The 15,054-nt window shown below is 39.6% G+C and overlaps 1 protein-coding gene across 9 annotated transcripts in view; it reads left to right on the top strand.

Annotated features, from left to right (window-relative positions):
* The window catches only part of LOC143029611 (uncharacterized), a 212,481-nt gene that overhangs the window by 184,710 nt on the left and 12,717 nt on the right, over positions 1 to 15,054 (top strand). For 4 of the 9 annotated variants that reach the window (XM_076192349.1, XM_076192347.1, XM_076192341.1 and 1 more), the window contains 4 exons: positions 1,088 to 1,273; positions 3,255 to 3,302; positions 9,526 to 9,702; positions 12,538 to 12,675. In XM_076192349.1, coding sequence (XP_076048464.1) covers positions 1,088 to 1,273; positions 3,255 to 3,302; positions 9,526 to 9,702; positions 12,538 to 12,675 — 549 coding nt within the window. Of the gene's footprint in view, positions 1 to 1,087; positions 1,274 to 1,773; positions 2,289 to 3,254; positions 3,303 to 9,525; positions 9,703 to 12,537; positions 12,676 to 15,054 lie in introns of those variants that run through there. The other 5 variants (XM_076192342.1, XM_076192343.1, XM_076192344.1 and 2 more) reach the window with 5 other exon arrangements.

Below are 15,054 nucleotides of genomic sequence, written 5' to 3'. Positions count from 1 at the left end.
AGAATATGCTACTCTGCAACTCCTTAGTGGCCATTGTTTTCAAAACATCTAAGTTGTGAAATGAATTTCTCACCACCTATCCCTCTATCTACCTACTTGTCTACTTTAATCTACCAGCCTCTTACAACAATCCACTACTGAACATGTCTCTTCCAAACAGTTCTAAGAGCTGTATGACTCACCAAACTCTGCTACCTACCTCATACAACTGTCTCCATCTACCAGAAGAGGCTGGATGACCGCATTGTGAACAGCTGCCTGGGATGTAACACTTCACCCCATACCATACAACACATAATGGAAGACTGCATTATACACAATCATGCATGCAAACAACACAACATACACTCTATAAAGGATTTGTGGGAAAACCAAGTTTCGGCTGTGGCATTCCTTGGGGAGACATGACTGCTCGGACAGACAGTCTAGGGAACGACAACAACAACAACAACAACTGTCTCCATCTGGTTTTCCTCTTTCATGTTTCCCATCTCACAGCATCCAGTCAGTAACACACTTGCCCTGTCTACCATCCTTCTCTCTGACTAACTTCCAGGCCCAATTTTACAACTCCTGTATTGCCTCCTCAGTATCTTTCATTCCAGTCAGTCATTTGTTGCCTTGAGTTTCACTAATTGGAAAACCTGCAACCCCATAGCAGCTGGTAACAGTCCTAGAAACCTCCCACAGATTTCTCTAGGGAGAAAATTTGAACTGTTGATAATGTTATATCACTGTGGGACTATTTCTGTGTTACCAGGTGTAAGTGGTAAGGAGATGAAAGCAGTTGGTGGGTGTTGGCTCTTTATGTGTGAAAAAGATTAAGAAATATAGTTAAAATTGTTAGAGATATATTGGGCCTAGGAGATTGAGTGCTAAGGAGTGCTAAGACTGGAGGATCAACAAATATGATTTTGATGGGTATAGGATAGATATAGGTTGAATAAATGGTTTGACTTAGCCACTCCCTGTATAAGAGGAAAAAGGGCATTTGGTATATATTTGTAAACTGTAAGGAACATGAGCAAATAAATGTCCATGTATGCAGTCTGATTATGAATTAAAATATTAATTTCATTCCTTGCAGATCTCAATTATTCCTGTGGGTCCAGACGGCAGCAAACGAATGGACATGGGTAGCCGTGAAAGTACTCCAAACAGCAGCAAGGAAACCACCTTGGTCTCTAGCATTCAGCCCACACCTGGACCCACTCCTACCCATCCACCCACATCTCTCCCCATGTCATTAGAAGGCCCATCTGCCTTAGCTAAGGTTTGTAGAAGTGGATGTTTTATATCTAAGGTCTTTCAATTGGGTGTTCATGTATCAGTTTAACAATGTTGGTATCTGTAAATGTAGATATGAAGAGGCTAGTCATTTGCTGGGAGAATGTCACCCACACACACACATGGACGCACACACACATGCATACATACTAAAAGACCGTTTTGCACATATAAAGAGGGTGGCCATACATTATGCATATTATGATAGTGAATTTATGTATTCAGGGTTCAGGGGAAATACATACATACATATACCAAGGCTTTTTCCCCCTTTCAAGGGAGGTAGCCAAAAAGAAAAGGCATAAAATCATTCCCACCCATTCCATCCCTAAATACACTCCACTCCCCTCCACCCTCCCTCTTACCTTAGCACCTCCTGGAAATGACTTGCGGAAAAAAAAAATAGAACCTCCATATTAGTACAGCTTATTTCATCAGTCATAATGAGAAATGGTGTACTCACTGACACTTGTTTTGTTATTAAAGGCTGCTCCATCCCAGCTTGGAGAAGTTCCTATTGAGCAGCAGGTAGATTTTCCATCATATTTGTGGTGGCTTTCCCCCTCATTGTGTAGGCAGTTATGTCTGAATATCCAAGCAGATACTGTAGATTCAACCTTCTATTTTAGTTTTACAAAGATGTGAAGTTGATGGACTTTTATGTGCTTTGAAAAACTGCTTCTTTCAAGAATGCTCTTTTCAGTCAAAATATGTTGGAATGTCAGGGCTGTACTTTTTATGTATATTTGTAATAGGTGTGGTGATGCTAATTTTTGTACCATAGTCAAAGTTGATGGGAGTAATAAATGATTTGTGGATATTGTGAGTAAGGAGGGCCAGGAAATTGTAATTGATCTTCAAAAAGAAGTATTGATGTCTTGCTTATAATTTGTGTGCTACTACATCATGTGCCTTTGTGAATGCAGATATATGGAGTTTGGTATATAAAAAGATAATTATATCATAAATTAAAGGATTACAAATGCAGTGATTCTAATTGATTCTCTAGGACACATAAGTTGTTGCATGATGCTGCAGTCAGGAATTGCTATGCCTGACATTGCTTGAATGCTGTATTAGTATACAGTTGGGTCTCTATAGAAACATTCTAGTCTGGAACCCTGTTTGTTAAACAATTTGTTCATTATGTGAATTCATTCCAAGCCCCACCTAAACCCCACATAAAAACATAGAAAAATGGAAAATATACATAATGAATGCTAATTACTGTTTGCTTGTGGTATTTGTTAAAACTGCACTTTGTGTTAATTTAATTTCCTTCAAGAAATCCATTCATTCATTTTGTTCAGCGACCATTTGTATATAGGGACCCCACTGTACTTTAAAAATCAGGGCAGTGCTATCTATTGCAGCTTCTCCCTCTAACCTGACCATATCTAGTGTGAACTAGAGCTGGATTATAAATTTATATAGAATTCATAGCAGTCTCAATGTAGTAGTTGTAGTGGTGTAATGGCAGAGAAACTTGCTTAGTACCAAGTCATATCTATCCATGATTAGTGCATGCAAATTGTCTTTCAAGCAAGTTGTAATTTCTCTGTATATTACCTTTATATCTACATCTTAATGTAGACAGGAATAGGGGCTTTTGTCTCTTTATTGATTGATTCATTAATTTATTTTTTATTTTTTGTAAATCTTTCTACTGCTCATTCTCTGTATTATACAAATGTGCACACTTTTTTATCACTTCTTGACTTCTCCATGATCTATATTAAAAAAAGTGTACATTCAATAAATGCATTTTCACATCATACATGGTTGAAAGAATATAAAGGAGAAAGTTGGTTGGGGAAGATGAATATAACAAATAGAGAATGAAGCAACCATAGACACAAAAACCTTAATGGTGTCAAAGTGTAGGAGTTAGCCATAATAGTTGTTTATGATAAGAATGTCATGACTTAAAAGAAATGCAGGCGTTGATACAATGGCCATCCCAACAGCTGCTGCTTGAGACTCGGGCCGGCAACACTGGAGGCGGTTCAGTCAAGGTGGGTCTATATGTCTTATTGGGATTCTATGATTATGGTTGTACACTACAGGGATACTCAAGTACTGGGTTACAAGGATTTTATATGGAATGGACACAGGATTGACATCGTCAAGAAGGTTTATTTATAGATGCTGGGCACATTTACCTGTAATAAAAAATTTCCTGTTGCTGAAAAGATTTTGACATCCACATTAACAGCAAATTTTGTACCCTGTGTATTACTTAGTTATATACAATGAATAGAGATTGAAGAAACACCTGGACAAGCCACACAGTATTCATTTATGCTAATGTTTACTCATTGAATAGTTTCTCTCTATGTCTCTGTCTCTCCTTTCTGATGTACCAGTGGAAACTCCTTATCACTTCCAGGTCTCCATCATTTTAATTTCATCTGCTCTTATGGTGGAGGGAAAAGAATGCCACCACCGTGTTTGTGTGTGTCATGTAAGGCACCTGAAAGGGATGGAGTGAAAGGACTTGGAATTACCCTCTGTCAAATTTTCTTAAAAAGAAATCATGCAAAAGAGAGCTTAGGAGGACTTAAACAAAAACCCTTGTAATTAGGACTTGGATATATATAAATGTGGAATGAATATACATAAGTGTGGAACAAGGATGAGCCAAAAAGGTATTGGCAGAGTTGGGCGCATAACCGCAAGACAGGTAGTGGTCCATGTTAGTGCATGTGTGTGTTTCACTCTATGCTTCTTCAGAGGAAGCATAGAGCGAAACCGGTCAGGAATAAACTCAGGAACTCGGAACTAGACCCGTGACTTCTTTTTCCACCTTCATCAACTTGTCACAATGTACCAACATATATATATATATATATATATATATATATATATAAATATATATATATATAGATATATATAGATATATATATATATATATATATATATATATATATATATATATATATATATATATATATATATATATATATATATATATATACACAACACACATACACATACATTTGCAGTAATGCGGACTGGTCTAAGGAAATTAAAATCAGTAACGCATTGACAGAAATGCACCCCAGATTTTTCGGTAATGCACTACCTCTCCGGCGGTACCGTGCCCAGCTCCAGGTATTGGTGTATGTTTGGGAGAAGAAGATAGATATATTGATACTGAATGAAACTAGAAGGGAGTAGATGAGGAAAGGTTTGCATTTCTGTGAACCAGTCAGAGTAAAAAAGCCACAGATGTTGAGCTCAGCTGTAAAAGCACTTTACTTTGCTCTATTGCTTTTGACCCAAGCAGTGTGGTAGGAGAAAGTGTGACCCTTCATCTCGAAGGTACTGAAATGGAAAGGATGATTGAGTGGATTTTATTTGTGTGTGATATATATCCATATTTCTTTATCTATCCTTGTAACACCAACCATAGTTCTTAAACATATTCAAGAACTTCCTTTTTGCCTACTTTAAATTCCAAGTCACTGCTGCAAATGAGGCAGAGATTGAGGTTTGATGGGGAGCTGTCAGACAAGGTAGATCAAAGATTGCTGAGGTGCTTTGGGCATATGGAAAGAATGGATGAAAATAGCAAAATTATTGTAGAAAGCAGGAATAAATGAATTGAACTTGAGAGAAAGACCAAGAATAATGTTGATGGATAGGATATGGTTTTGGGATGGAAGAGGAATGTCTCTCAAGCAAGAAAGAGGGAGTGCTAAAGACAGAGGTGAATGGAAAGTGGTTGTACAAGTAAATGTATTAGGAAATGATACAGCATGAAAGAATGTTATATAGTCTGCTCCATAAGTTTTTTGAGAGAATGAAGGTGGGGGTAAATCAGCTCTGGCTGCTGAGCCCTACTGTGGAAGTGTTGTGTCATGCTGCATTGTCTCAGACCTGAGCAGTGCTAAAATGGGAGGGACAATCAAAAGATTTTTGGATGGGTGGTAGGAGTATGTTTTGCCTTGGCCACCCCTCTTATTAAGGGGGAAAATGCCTTTGGTATGTGTATGTATGAATATCCCTCCTTTCTACTACCCTCCTTAACTTTTTCCACCTGTATAACTCTGCCACTTTAATGGATAGAAATGTTGATTATCACTGACAGAATACTAAATATTCCATTCTATCTGCTACCTTCCTTTAATCTCCATTACTGTCTCTATTTCTTTAGGGGCAATATTGGTCGTTCTCATTTAGTATCTGTGAGTTTTTCAGGGAAAATCATAAACAGACACTGCTGTTCTTCCCTTGTATATGCACATTTCTAGCCAAGTATCGTGTGTTAGCTTTTATTATTTCTCATCTCCTTTGCTTGTATTTTGTAGTATACAAATATTTCTTGTAATTATGATTCTCAGCAGATTGCTTAGCAATTGAGTTCACAGATTTGGTCAGGTATTCGTAATTTGTTTTCAAGTGCTTATTTTCTCATGTGCCTCTTCTAAAATCAAGCATCCATGAACTTGTTTTGTCATTTATTATGTTTTTGTTATTTTGCTTGGCACTTTTGATAAGATTTTGTTTTAATCAATGTATGCCTGTTCAGTTAGATAAACCTAGAATCTTTCTTGGTGCATGATACCGTTTCATTTATTCAGAACCTTAATTACTTCACTTTTGTTCTCACATGGTGTATGGTTAAATGGTTTTCTTGTAATCTAAGTCATTGCTTTGATAAGCTTTTGTGTTGTTACAGCTTGAGTTTTTGCTTGTATGGTTTGATCTTCCATTACAGCCACCAATACGTTTGTGTAATCGTAACACTAAAGCTTGAAGTTTGATTTTAATTACTTTTGGATGAGCATGTGTAATGTGTAGTTTACAGATAAAAGGAAGCCCCTTGTTTTAGAAACAAGGGCTTACACTTGCCTCATGATTCATTTTGATGTTAAACCCATCCCATCCCAGCACCTGTACCTTATGGATAAAGGGTCATCCATGTTCTTTGTCACACTGCTTGCATCAAGGGAAATACAGCAAGTCATACCTCTTGCAGAATAAGACTTCACAGATGAAACTAGGTTATGTTCACCACTTAATCATATATTTATTCTTTCCTCATCCACTTGTGAGAAAAATATGAATCTGATGAGAAAAACATGCCTTTAGGTTGTGTCATCCTTCCATTCATTGACCATCTCCCCATTCACTCCAGTTTTTGACACTTTTCTGCTTGTCAGTCATTCCATGTGCATCCAAAGCTCCTATCAATTTATCTTTCCACCACATTCTCTGTCTTTCAAGCATACTCTATCCACTTCTACTTTCCACACTCATTGTTCGTTTTAACTCCTTAACTCTTTCTGTGAGCCCAAACCATCTCTGCACTCTTTGATCTGTTCTATCTAATAATTCTCCTTTCACCCTCTTTCATTGCCTCACCTCTAAATTTCTCATTTTGTGGGGACTGCAGGTTTTCAGTCAGTGAAATTTAAGGTGACAATTTTTGTATATTATTACTTTTTTTACAAAACACTTTTCATTCCACACAAACACCTACTTGCACTACCTTTACTCTAAGATCACCGACATCCACTCCCTCTATGGCCATAAATGACCCCAAATATGAAGAACTCTCCACTTCCACAAGCCTCTCACCCTTCACACAATCAACCAGTCACCATCATCATTCCTTGTCCATCTCGTCATTTTACTTTTGAGCATATACACTTGTAACTTTCATCTCATGCATCCAAATGTTAAAGTCTCTTTCCTGAAGCAGCCACATTTCTCACTCTGTCCATCCTTGTAACATGTATCTTAAATGAAAAATATTCAGGCATTTCTTCTTCATCTTCTGGATTATTATCTGTTATAGTAGTACAAGACTGTTCCTGTGACTGACTTACATTCACAAGGGAAGTGGAATCGTCATCTGTAGTCAGATTTCCTTTTGTGAAAAGGTAGAGAAAATACAGTCATACTTTATAGAGAGAAATCATAGGCCTGGCCTGGAGACTGAATGTCTCTCTCAGATGGAGATGAGGGTGTTGATGGATTTTAAAGAGAAGGCAGGGAGGTGATTCACCCTGATGTTAGTCTCACAGGACTACCACTTGCAGGTGCCAATCATTGGTTCTGGGTGCCTTATGGTTAAACCTCTATCATGCATATATATATGAATATATATATATATATATATATGTGTGTGTGTTTACCTAGTTGTATTTTATGGGAAGGGAGCTATGCTCATAGTGACCCGTCTTTGTATCTTTCAGCATCTAGTTTGTTCTTGAATTCTTGTATGGTGTTTGTACAGTGCTCGACAAGGAAGTACAAATGGTTAGCGAGAATGAGTGATGAGAATGAATGAGTCATAAATCAATAAACAAAAGCTCACTTCGTACCTCTAATACTTTGATGGGTGGCCTTTACATGCAATGATCTCACAAAGGCGGTTTGGAATGGAAGTGGCGTACTTGGCAAGATGTGCAGGGGTTATACTAGTCCAGGATTGGTGAATGGCTGCATCGAGCTTGGGCACAGAGCTCGTATCTTTACCCTGCAGGTCTTGTTTAATGTGGTTCCACAGGTTTTCTATTGGGTTTATGTCAGGACTATTGCCTGACCAGTCTGCTATGTAAGGTATATGACAGTCTTTAAGCCACTGAGTAACACTACGAGCAGTGTGGGCTAGGGCGTGATCTTGTTGAAAGATGTTAGCACCTGAGCTATTAAAAGAATCCTCCAGGGGGGTAAATGATATGGACAAGGAAGTGTGAATGGACAAGTGGGTGGAGCTAAGGGTAGGGTTTATGACGCATGCTATCAATCATCCTTCAGTTGCCTCTTAGCCTTCGTGGGGAGGCTTTTTGTTCCGTGAGTGTTCTGGTGACGCCACCTAGGCGGTCAGTGTTTTTTGCAGACAGAGGTGCTTTCTAGCCATAATATGGGCAAGAACAAGTATTTATCACAAGAGACAATAACCCAGATCATAGCTTTACATAAATCTGGTCACCAAACAAAGGAAATAATAGAGCAGGTTGGGGTTGGCAAGACGTCTGTGTGCAAGTGGGTTGCCATTTTTAAGAAGGAAGGTGGCTGTGACACACCCGGTTACAAACCAAGGAAAAAGTACCCCAAAAAGACATCCCCTTGTGCTACTAATGTTATCAAGAGACAGTTAGAGTATAATCCATGTGTTACTGCCAGAAAAATAAAAGAAAGTAACCTGGGACTCTTTGGGGAGGTTAGTGTGCAAACAGTTAGCTGCTGCTTTCACGACCTTGGGTACAGAAGCCACCGCCCGGTGAAGAAGCCTCTTCTCACTCTTAACCAGAGGCGCTGTAGGGTCGAGTTTTGCAAGAAATATCTTCAGTGGGATGATGACAAGTGGCTGGATATTCTCTGGACCGATGAGTCCACCTTTACTGTGACTGGCAATAGGGGTGGAAATGTGTATCAGCGTGCAGGTAGCGACCCTCTTGACCCCTGGTACGTTCAACAAACAGTGAAACACCCTGATTCTCTCATGGTATGGGAAAGTTTTAGTGGAAGAGGACTGGGGAGTCTTGTTGTACTACCGAAAAATGTAAAAGTGAACCAATATGTATATTATGAACTCTTAAATGACTACCTGGAGGATTCGTTTAATAGCTCAGGTGCTAACATCTTTCAACAAGATCACGCCCCAGCCCACACTGCTCGTAGTGTTACTCAGTGGCTTAAAGACTGTCATATACCTTACATAGCAGACTGGTCAGGCAATAGTCCTGACATAAACCCAATAGAAAACCTGTGGAACCACATTAAACAAGACCTGCAGGGTAAAGATACGAGATCTGTACCCAAGCTCGAGGCAGACATTCGCCAATTCTGGACTAGTATAACCCCTGCACATCTTGCCAAGTACGCCACTTCCATTCCAAACTGCCTTCGTGAGATCATTGCACGTAAAGGCCACCCATCAAAGTATTAGAGGTATGAAGTGAGCTTTTGTTTATTGATTTATGACTCATTCATTCTCCTCATCACTCATTCTCGCTAACAGTTCTTACTTCCTTGTCAAGCACTGTATGTGTGTGTGTGTATAAGTTTTCTAGCAAGTTTGGGGTTTAGTTAGAGAGGCTTCTATAGTCCATTAAAACAAATTACAATATATATAATTCCATTTTAGCAAGTGTTTATGGTGTCTAGACAAGGCATAGATTTAAAGAGATGTTTTGCAATTGTCATTAGTTCCTTACTTAATGCTGCACTCACAGGGAGTTCTGTAAGTTAATTCTTCCCTCCATTGCTTATTAATTGTAGATTGCATTTAGTTGTTTGTGGTTTGCTCTGAGAGTGACCTTGCTGTGGCATGGCTTACAGGTGATGGACCAGAGCAACCCCCAGTACCTGACCTTATCTGCACTGCTATCAGGCGGCAAAACCACCACGAGTAGTGTCAGAGAAAAACCCCTTTCATCATCTCTAGGAAGTAGTAAGGTGAGAGATGTATTCATTATCTCTGCATGTATTATTTATATTCAATTACAAAATGAGAAATGTGACATCAGGTGGCAGAGCGTTGTCTCAAGACCATGCTGTATGCTCACTTCATTAGTATACAAGACTAGAGAATGCTTCATATGCATTGCTGGGCTAAGTTTTACTCAGCTTCTTTTCAATCCTTTGTATTTAAATTTTAATTTAATTCTGCCTTATATCTTCAAGTCTCTCACCTTTACACCTTCCCCTCTTAATAAATATAGTCTTCAGTAATAGGATTCCATATAGATGCATATAAATGATAATTTCTGTGATGAAAATACTGAAGTATTGACTGATGGTTATTTGCAGTCAATACATTAGTGGCGTCTCTATAGACCAGAGCTACACAGCATTCATCTGCATCAAAGATAAATCTCCCTTTGTAGAGAAGTTCTGAGCTGGATTTTTACTTTTGCAGTCTCTTTTCTGTTACCTTTCTTGAATGTCTTACTTAAAAGATTTTATTTATGCACCCTCTTCCTTTCGTGGCTTGTTCCCAGTTACCCCTCTGTTCTTCTCATAATCCTCTTGATTAATACCATCTTGTATGCCTTGCCAACAATACTTAACTGGTTGATCCCTCTAAAATTACTACATTCATATTTGTCCCATACATGTATGTATGTATATTTGTCCCAATTTTCCTTGTGTAGTGGGCCTTTTGGTATATGTATACCACTATGTTTACATACATGTACCTAAAGGTCATTTTCCAGGGTAGTGGACAAGATGCAGGGATGACCTGTCATCCAGAAGGTGCCAAGATTAGAGCGAGGGAAGAGGGTAGAGGAGAGTGGAGTATGTTGGGGATGTAATGGGTGGGAGTGGTTTATTCCTTTCTTTTTTGGCTACCTCCCTTGTAAGGGGAAAAAAGCCTTTGGTATATGTATGTATGTAATAATAAAAATATATACATATACCAAAGGCTTTTTACCCCTTACAACGGAGGTAGCCAAAGTCAAAAGGCATAAATCCACTCCCACCCATTTCATCTTCACATACTCCACTCCCTTTCACCACTCCTCCCTCCCTTCCTCTTTTCTTGGCTCCTTCTGAATGACAGGCCATCCCTGCATCCTGCTCACTGCCCTGGATTGGAAGCAATGCAGCAAGACACAGCACATCCATGGCAAGGCTGCTTCATTTAATCGATGACCCCCCCCTCCCCTCTCACAGAAATAGAGAAGATGGGGAGATGTCCCTTTGGGCTGCCTCAAAATATCATTCACACATACTCCCCAACACCCATCCTCCCCATCCCCCACCCACTCCCTTCCATGTATCAATCATCATCCATACACATCCACTCTCTACTCACCCCATCTTTCGTCCTGTCCCTTCCTTTCTCAATTAATTTACTTTTTCTTTAACTGATCCAATTATCATTATTATCATATGTTTATCATATGTTTATCATATGTCTTGCGACACTGCTTCTGACCCAGGGCGGTGGGCAGGGTTCAGGGATGACCCGTCATCCAGGAGGTGCTCAGATGTGAGGAAGGGTGGGAGGGGTGTGGAGTATATTTAGGGATGAAATGGGTGGGAGTGTTTTTATGCCTTTCCTTTTGTGGCTACCTCCCTTGGAAGGGGAAAAAGCCTTGGTATATGTATGTATGTATTATCATATGTTTAATAATAATTGGATCGGGTGAAGAAAAATTAAATAACTTGTAGGAGACTCATGGTAGGAAAGCCAGGTAATGAATTGAGAATAAAGAACAAAGACATTACATGTATTACATTGTTGCTTTTCTCAAATGTGGTTTCCATTAACATCAGGTAGTAGACTCATCTTTCATGAAAAATAAGACTATTCCGTAGGAAGAAATGTATGACATACAATGATATACACTGTCCCTTGCTTTTAGGACTTAACTGGCTTATGTCCACCGTGGATTCTTTTATATGCTGGATATCACTAGAATGCTTTGTGTGTATAGTAGCTGTAATATCCAAATTGTGGGGGACTTCAAGCACTCCAGAAAAGTGATTTCCTTGTTCATTCTATCGGGGAGGTAGCCAAATGAAAGGCACCCGCTTGCATCCACTATCCTTGTTTCCCTTTTATCTTAGCTCTTGTAAACCTCTTTTGTAAGATTTGTTAGTTACTTGATATTTACACAAAAAATTCATGATTTGCCATAGAGGTTCTGTGGCTTTCTGTATTACCTCTAACCCAAGCAGTGGGTAGGGGAAAAAGATGACCCTTCGTTGACAAGGAACTAAGAGAGAAGGGATGACCAATGGGTTTTGGATGGATGAAGGGTTCTTCTCATAGAAGGGGGGAAAAGCCATTTTGTTATATGTACATTTAGAAATGTAAAATGCATAGAAATACTTATAAACAGTATTTGTTCACAATGGCATATGAATCCAGGAGCAAATGCAATTTGCTCCTCCTCCTTAACATTTGGGGGTGGGGGGGGATCTGACCATAATGTAAAGAAGACTCCTGTTAGTTCCCCAAAACAAGTTTGGTTAAATGCATTTAATTTGGAAAATAATGATTATTGTAGTGCTTCTACAAAGTCTCACTCATCTCAGTTTCCTCAACAAAATCCATTTGATTACCATGCTTGTTTCTTGATGTTGTAGGTTGTGGACTTCTGTTGAGGGTTAGATAACACATATCTCCATGAATGTTTAAAGTGAATATTGGTTGCCCCTTTCATGTTAGTGTAGGATTGCATTGTCCTTGACCTCTTTATTCTTTAGCTGTGTTTATATTTAGGTGTATTTATATTAAAAACAAAAGATGTAACGACAGCATTTGTCTCTTTTTTACAGAGTGAGAGTCGAAGCAAAAAGAATCCGCTTTCCCTGGAGGATGGAACCAGCCCCAAATGTCAGGGTTGCCACAGACAGCGAGCTCAGTTTGTCTGTGCTGGGTGTGGTAACCAGTGGTATTGCTCAAGGGAGTGTCAGGTAAGCAGATATAATCTCTCCCCACTCCCTCTCGCCCTCCCTGTGTTTCTCTTTCTCGGTACTTATGAGTTTTTTGAGGAATCTGTTATAATTGTTTTCCCATCACAGATGATTTTGTTGTGATTGGAAACTATATATACCAAGGGCTTATTCCTTATAAGGGATGTAGCCAAATCAAAGGCATGCACCCCCTCCCACCCATTCCACTCCCTTCCACCACCCATGTTTCCCTCTTATCTTAGCTCCTCATGGATGAAGGGTCATACCTATCTTCTGTCCACTGCCTGTGTCAAAAGTAGTGCAGCAAGACACAGCACATTAACACGATGACTCCCCTCCATGTCTCCTTGTACAGAAAATAGAGAAAATGCAGGAGAAATACCTTTGGGCTGCATCAAAATATCATCCATACATAGCCATTCTCCACTCAAGCCTATCCTTTGCCTCCTCCCTTCCCTGCTCTACAGCCATTCCCCTCTTGCTCAAAACCCCCTTCACCTCATCCATCCATCTCATCCTTGGTTGTCCCCTCAAGTCACTCCAGTCACTTCTGCTTTCAACACCTCTTTTGCTAATCTTTCTTCACACATTTTTTCTGTGTCTAAACCATCCCAATAATCTTTCATCAGCCCTATCTGCCATGTCCCTTTCTACCCCCGCTCTCCTCCTCACCTCATTTGTCATTCCATCCAACCTTGTAACCCCTGCCATACTTCTCAGATACTTCATCTCAAAAATATTTAAACTTTTCCCTTCTGCCTAGGCACAATCACAATTTTATATAACCTCTATGCATCCATTCCCAAATGTCTATTTCTCATTACACTTTTCATTCCCCCCAAGACATTTACTTGCTTCACTAGATATATAGATTACTTCCACCCCCCTCCCCTGTTTCCTGCCACATTCAACCCCAAATACTTAAAACTGCCTAATTCTCCAGCCTCTCTCCTCTAAGACTCATTCCCAGCTCATTGCCATTCTTTCCCCTTGTATATCTCATATAGGCCTGGTAGTGAGAAGAGAGTAGAGGAAATGGAGGCTTTCTGGATAGATTTAAATGAATGTGTAGAGGGTTAAGGTAGAAATGTCAATGTAGTTGTATTGGGAGATCTCAATGGTAGGAGATAAACCAATGGACAGAGTGGTTGGGAAGTGTGGAATGTCAAGAAAAAATCATAATGGAGAGTTGCTGGTGATGTGTTTAGAAAGAGAGTTAATAGCAAACATAAGTGTTTAGGAAGAAAGTCAAGTATAAATACACATGGGAGAGGGTGGTGGTTGAAAGGGTGGTAGATAGGGTTTTGATGGACTATATATTGGTATTCAGAAGAAGAGTAGGAAGAGTTTTGGATGTACATGTTCTTAAGGGAGAGAGTGGGGGAATATCAAATCATCTTTTGGTAGAAGATAAGTTAAGGATGGAGGATAGATGGAGAATGAGGAAAAGGACAGAAGGTAGGGAGGTGCTTTGAGTAAACTACTTAAATGAGAAAGAAAAGGAGTACAAGAAGATGCTGAGAGATGAGTGGGAGGGAGTGAAGGATAAGGCAGAACTAGGAGTAGAGGAGGAATGGGGATGTTTCAAGGAGGAAGTCACAAGGTGTGCAAAGATGGTGTGTGGAACAAGGAGGGCAGGAGGAAATAGAATGAAGGGTAGTGAGTGGTGGGATGATATAGCAAAGAAGGTTGTAGAAGAGAAGAAACAAACATTCACAGATTGGTTGCAAAATAGGACAAGATAAGTAAAGCATAAGATAAAGAATGCATAAAGGAGAATAGATGTGCAATGGGGTAAGTGTATTACAAAATTTTGAGAGTAATAAAAAGATGCTCTGGAAGGAAACTAAAAGAAGGGGAGGTGAATCAAGTAGAGAAGAAAAGGTAAAAAGTGCAGATGGAGAGATGATAATGGAAGAGGCAGCAGTAAGATGAAGATGGGCAGAGTATTCTAGAGAGTTGCTAAATGTGAAGGTGGCTAGGGAGGGAAAGGTAATTGCAGTGGGAAGCACAAAGGAAATGACTGTGATGAGGAAAATTGAGGAGAAATAAGAAAAGATGTGGTGAAAGCAGTTATTATAATGATGAGAGCTGGTAAGGCACCTGGGTTAGATGGGTGTCATGTGGAGTGTCTGAAAAAGGGAGGTACAATGATGGTGGACTGGCTGGTGAGATTGTTTAATGGTTGTCTAAAAGAAGGTAGAGTGCCAGAGGACTGGAGGAGTGCCTGTATAGTTCCTCTTTACAAGGGAAAAGAGGACAAGTGTGAGTGTAGTAGTTTCAGAGGAATCAGTTTGTTGATTGAGAGAATTAAGAGAGGAACAGAGGGAGTAGTTGGTGAGGAACAGTGTGGGTTTAGGACATGTAGGGGCTGTGTGG

Source organism: Oratosquilla oratoria, chromosome 11 (assembly GCF_046742065.1).
Source record: "Oratosquilla oratoria isolate Oo_2021 chromosome 11, ASM4674206v1, whole genome shotgun sequence".
In the NCBI taxonomy this organism is placed as follows: Eukaryota; Metazoa; Arthropoda; class Malacostraca; order Stomatopoda; family Squillidae; genus Oratosquilla; species Oratosquilla oratoria.
Note: the sequence above shows the minus strand (reverse complement) of the source record. Positions and strands in the feature narration are given on the sequence as shown.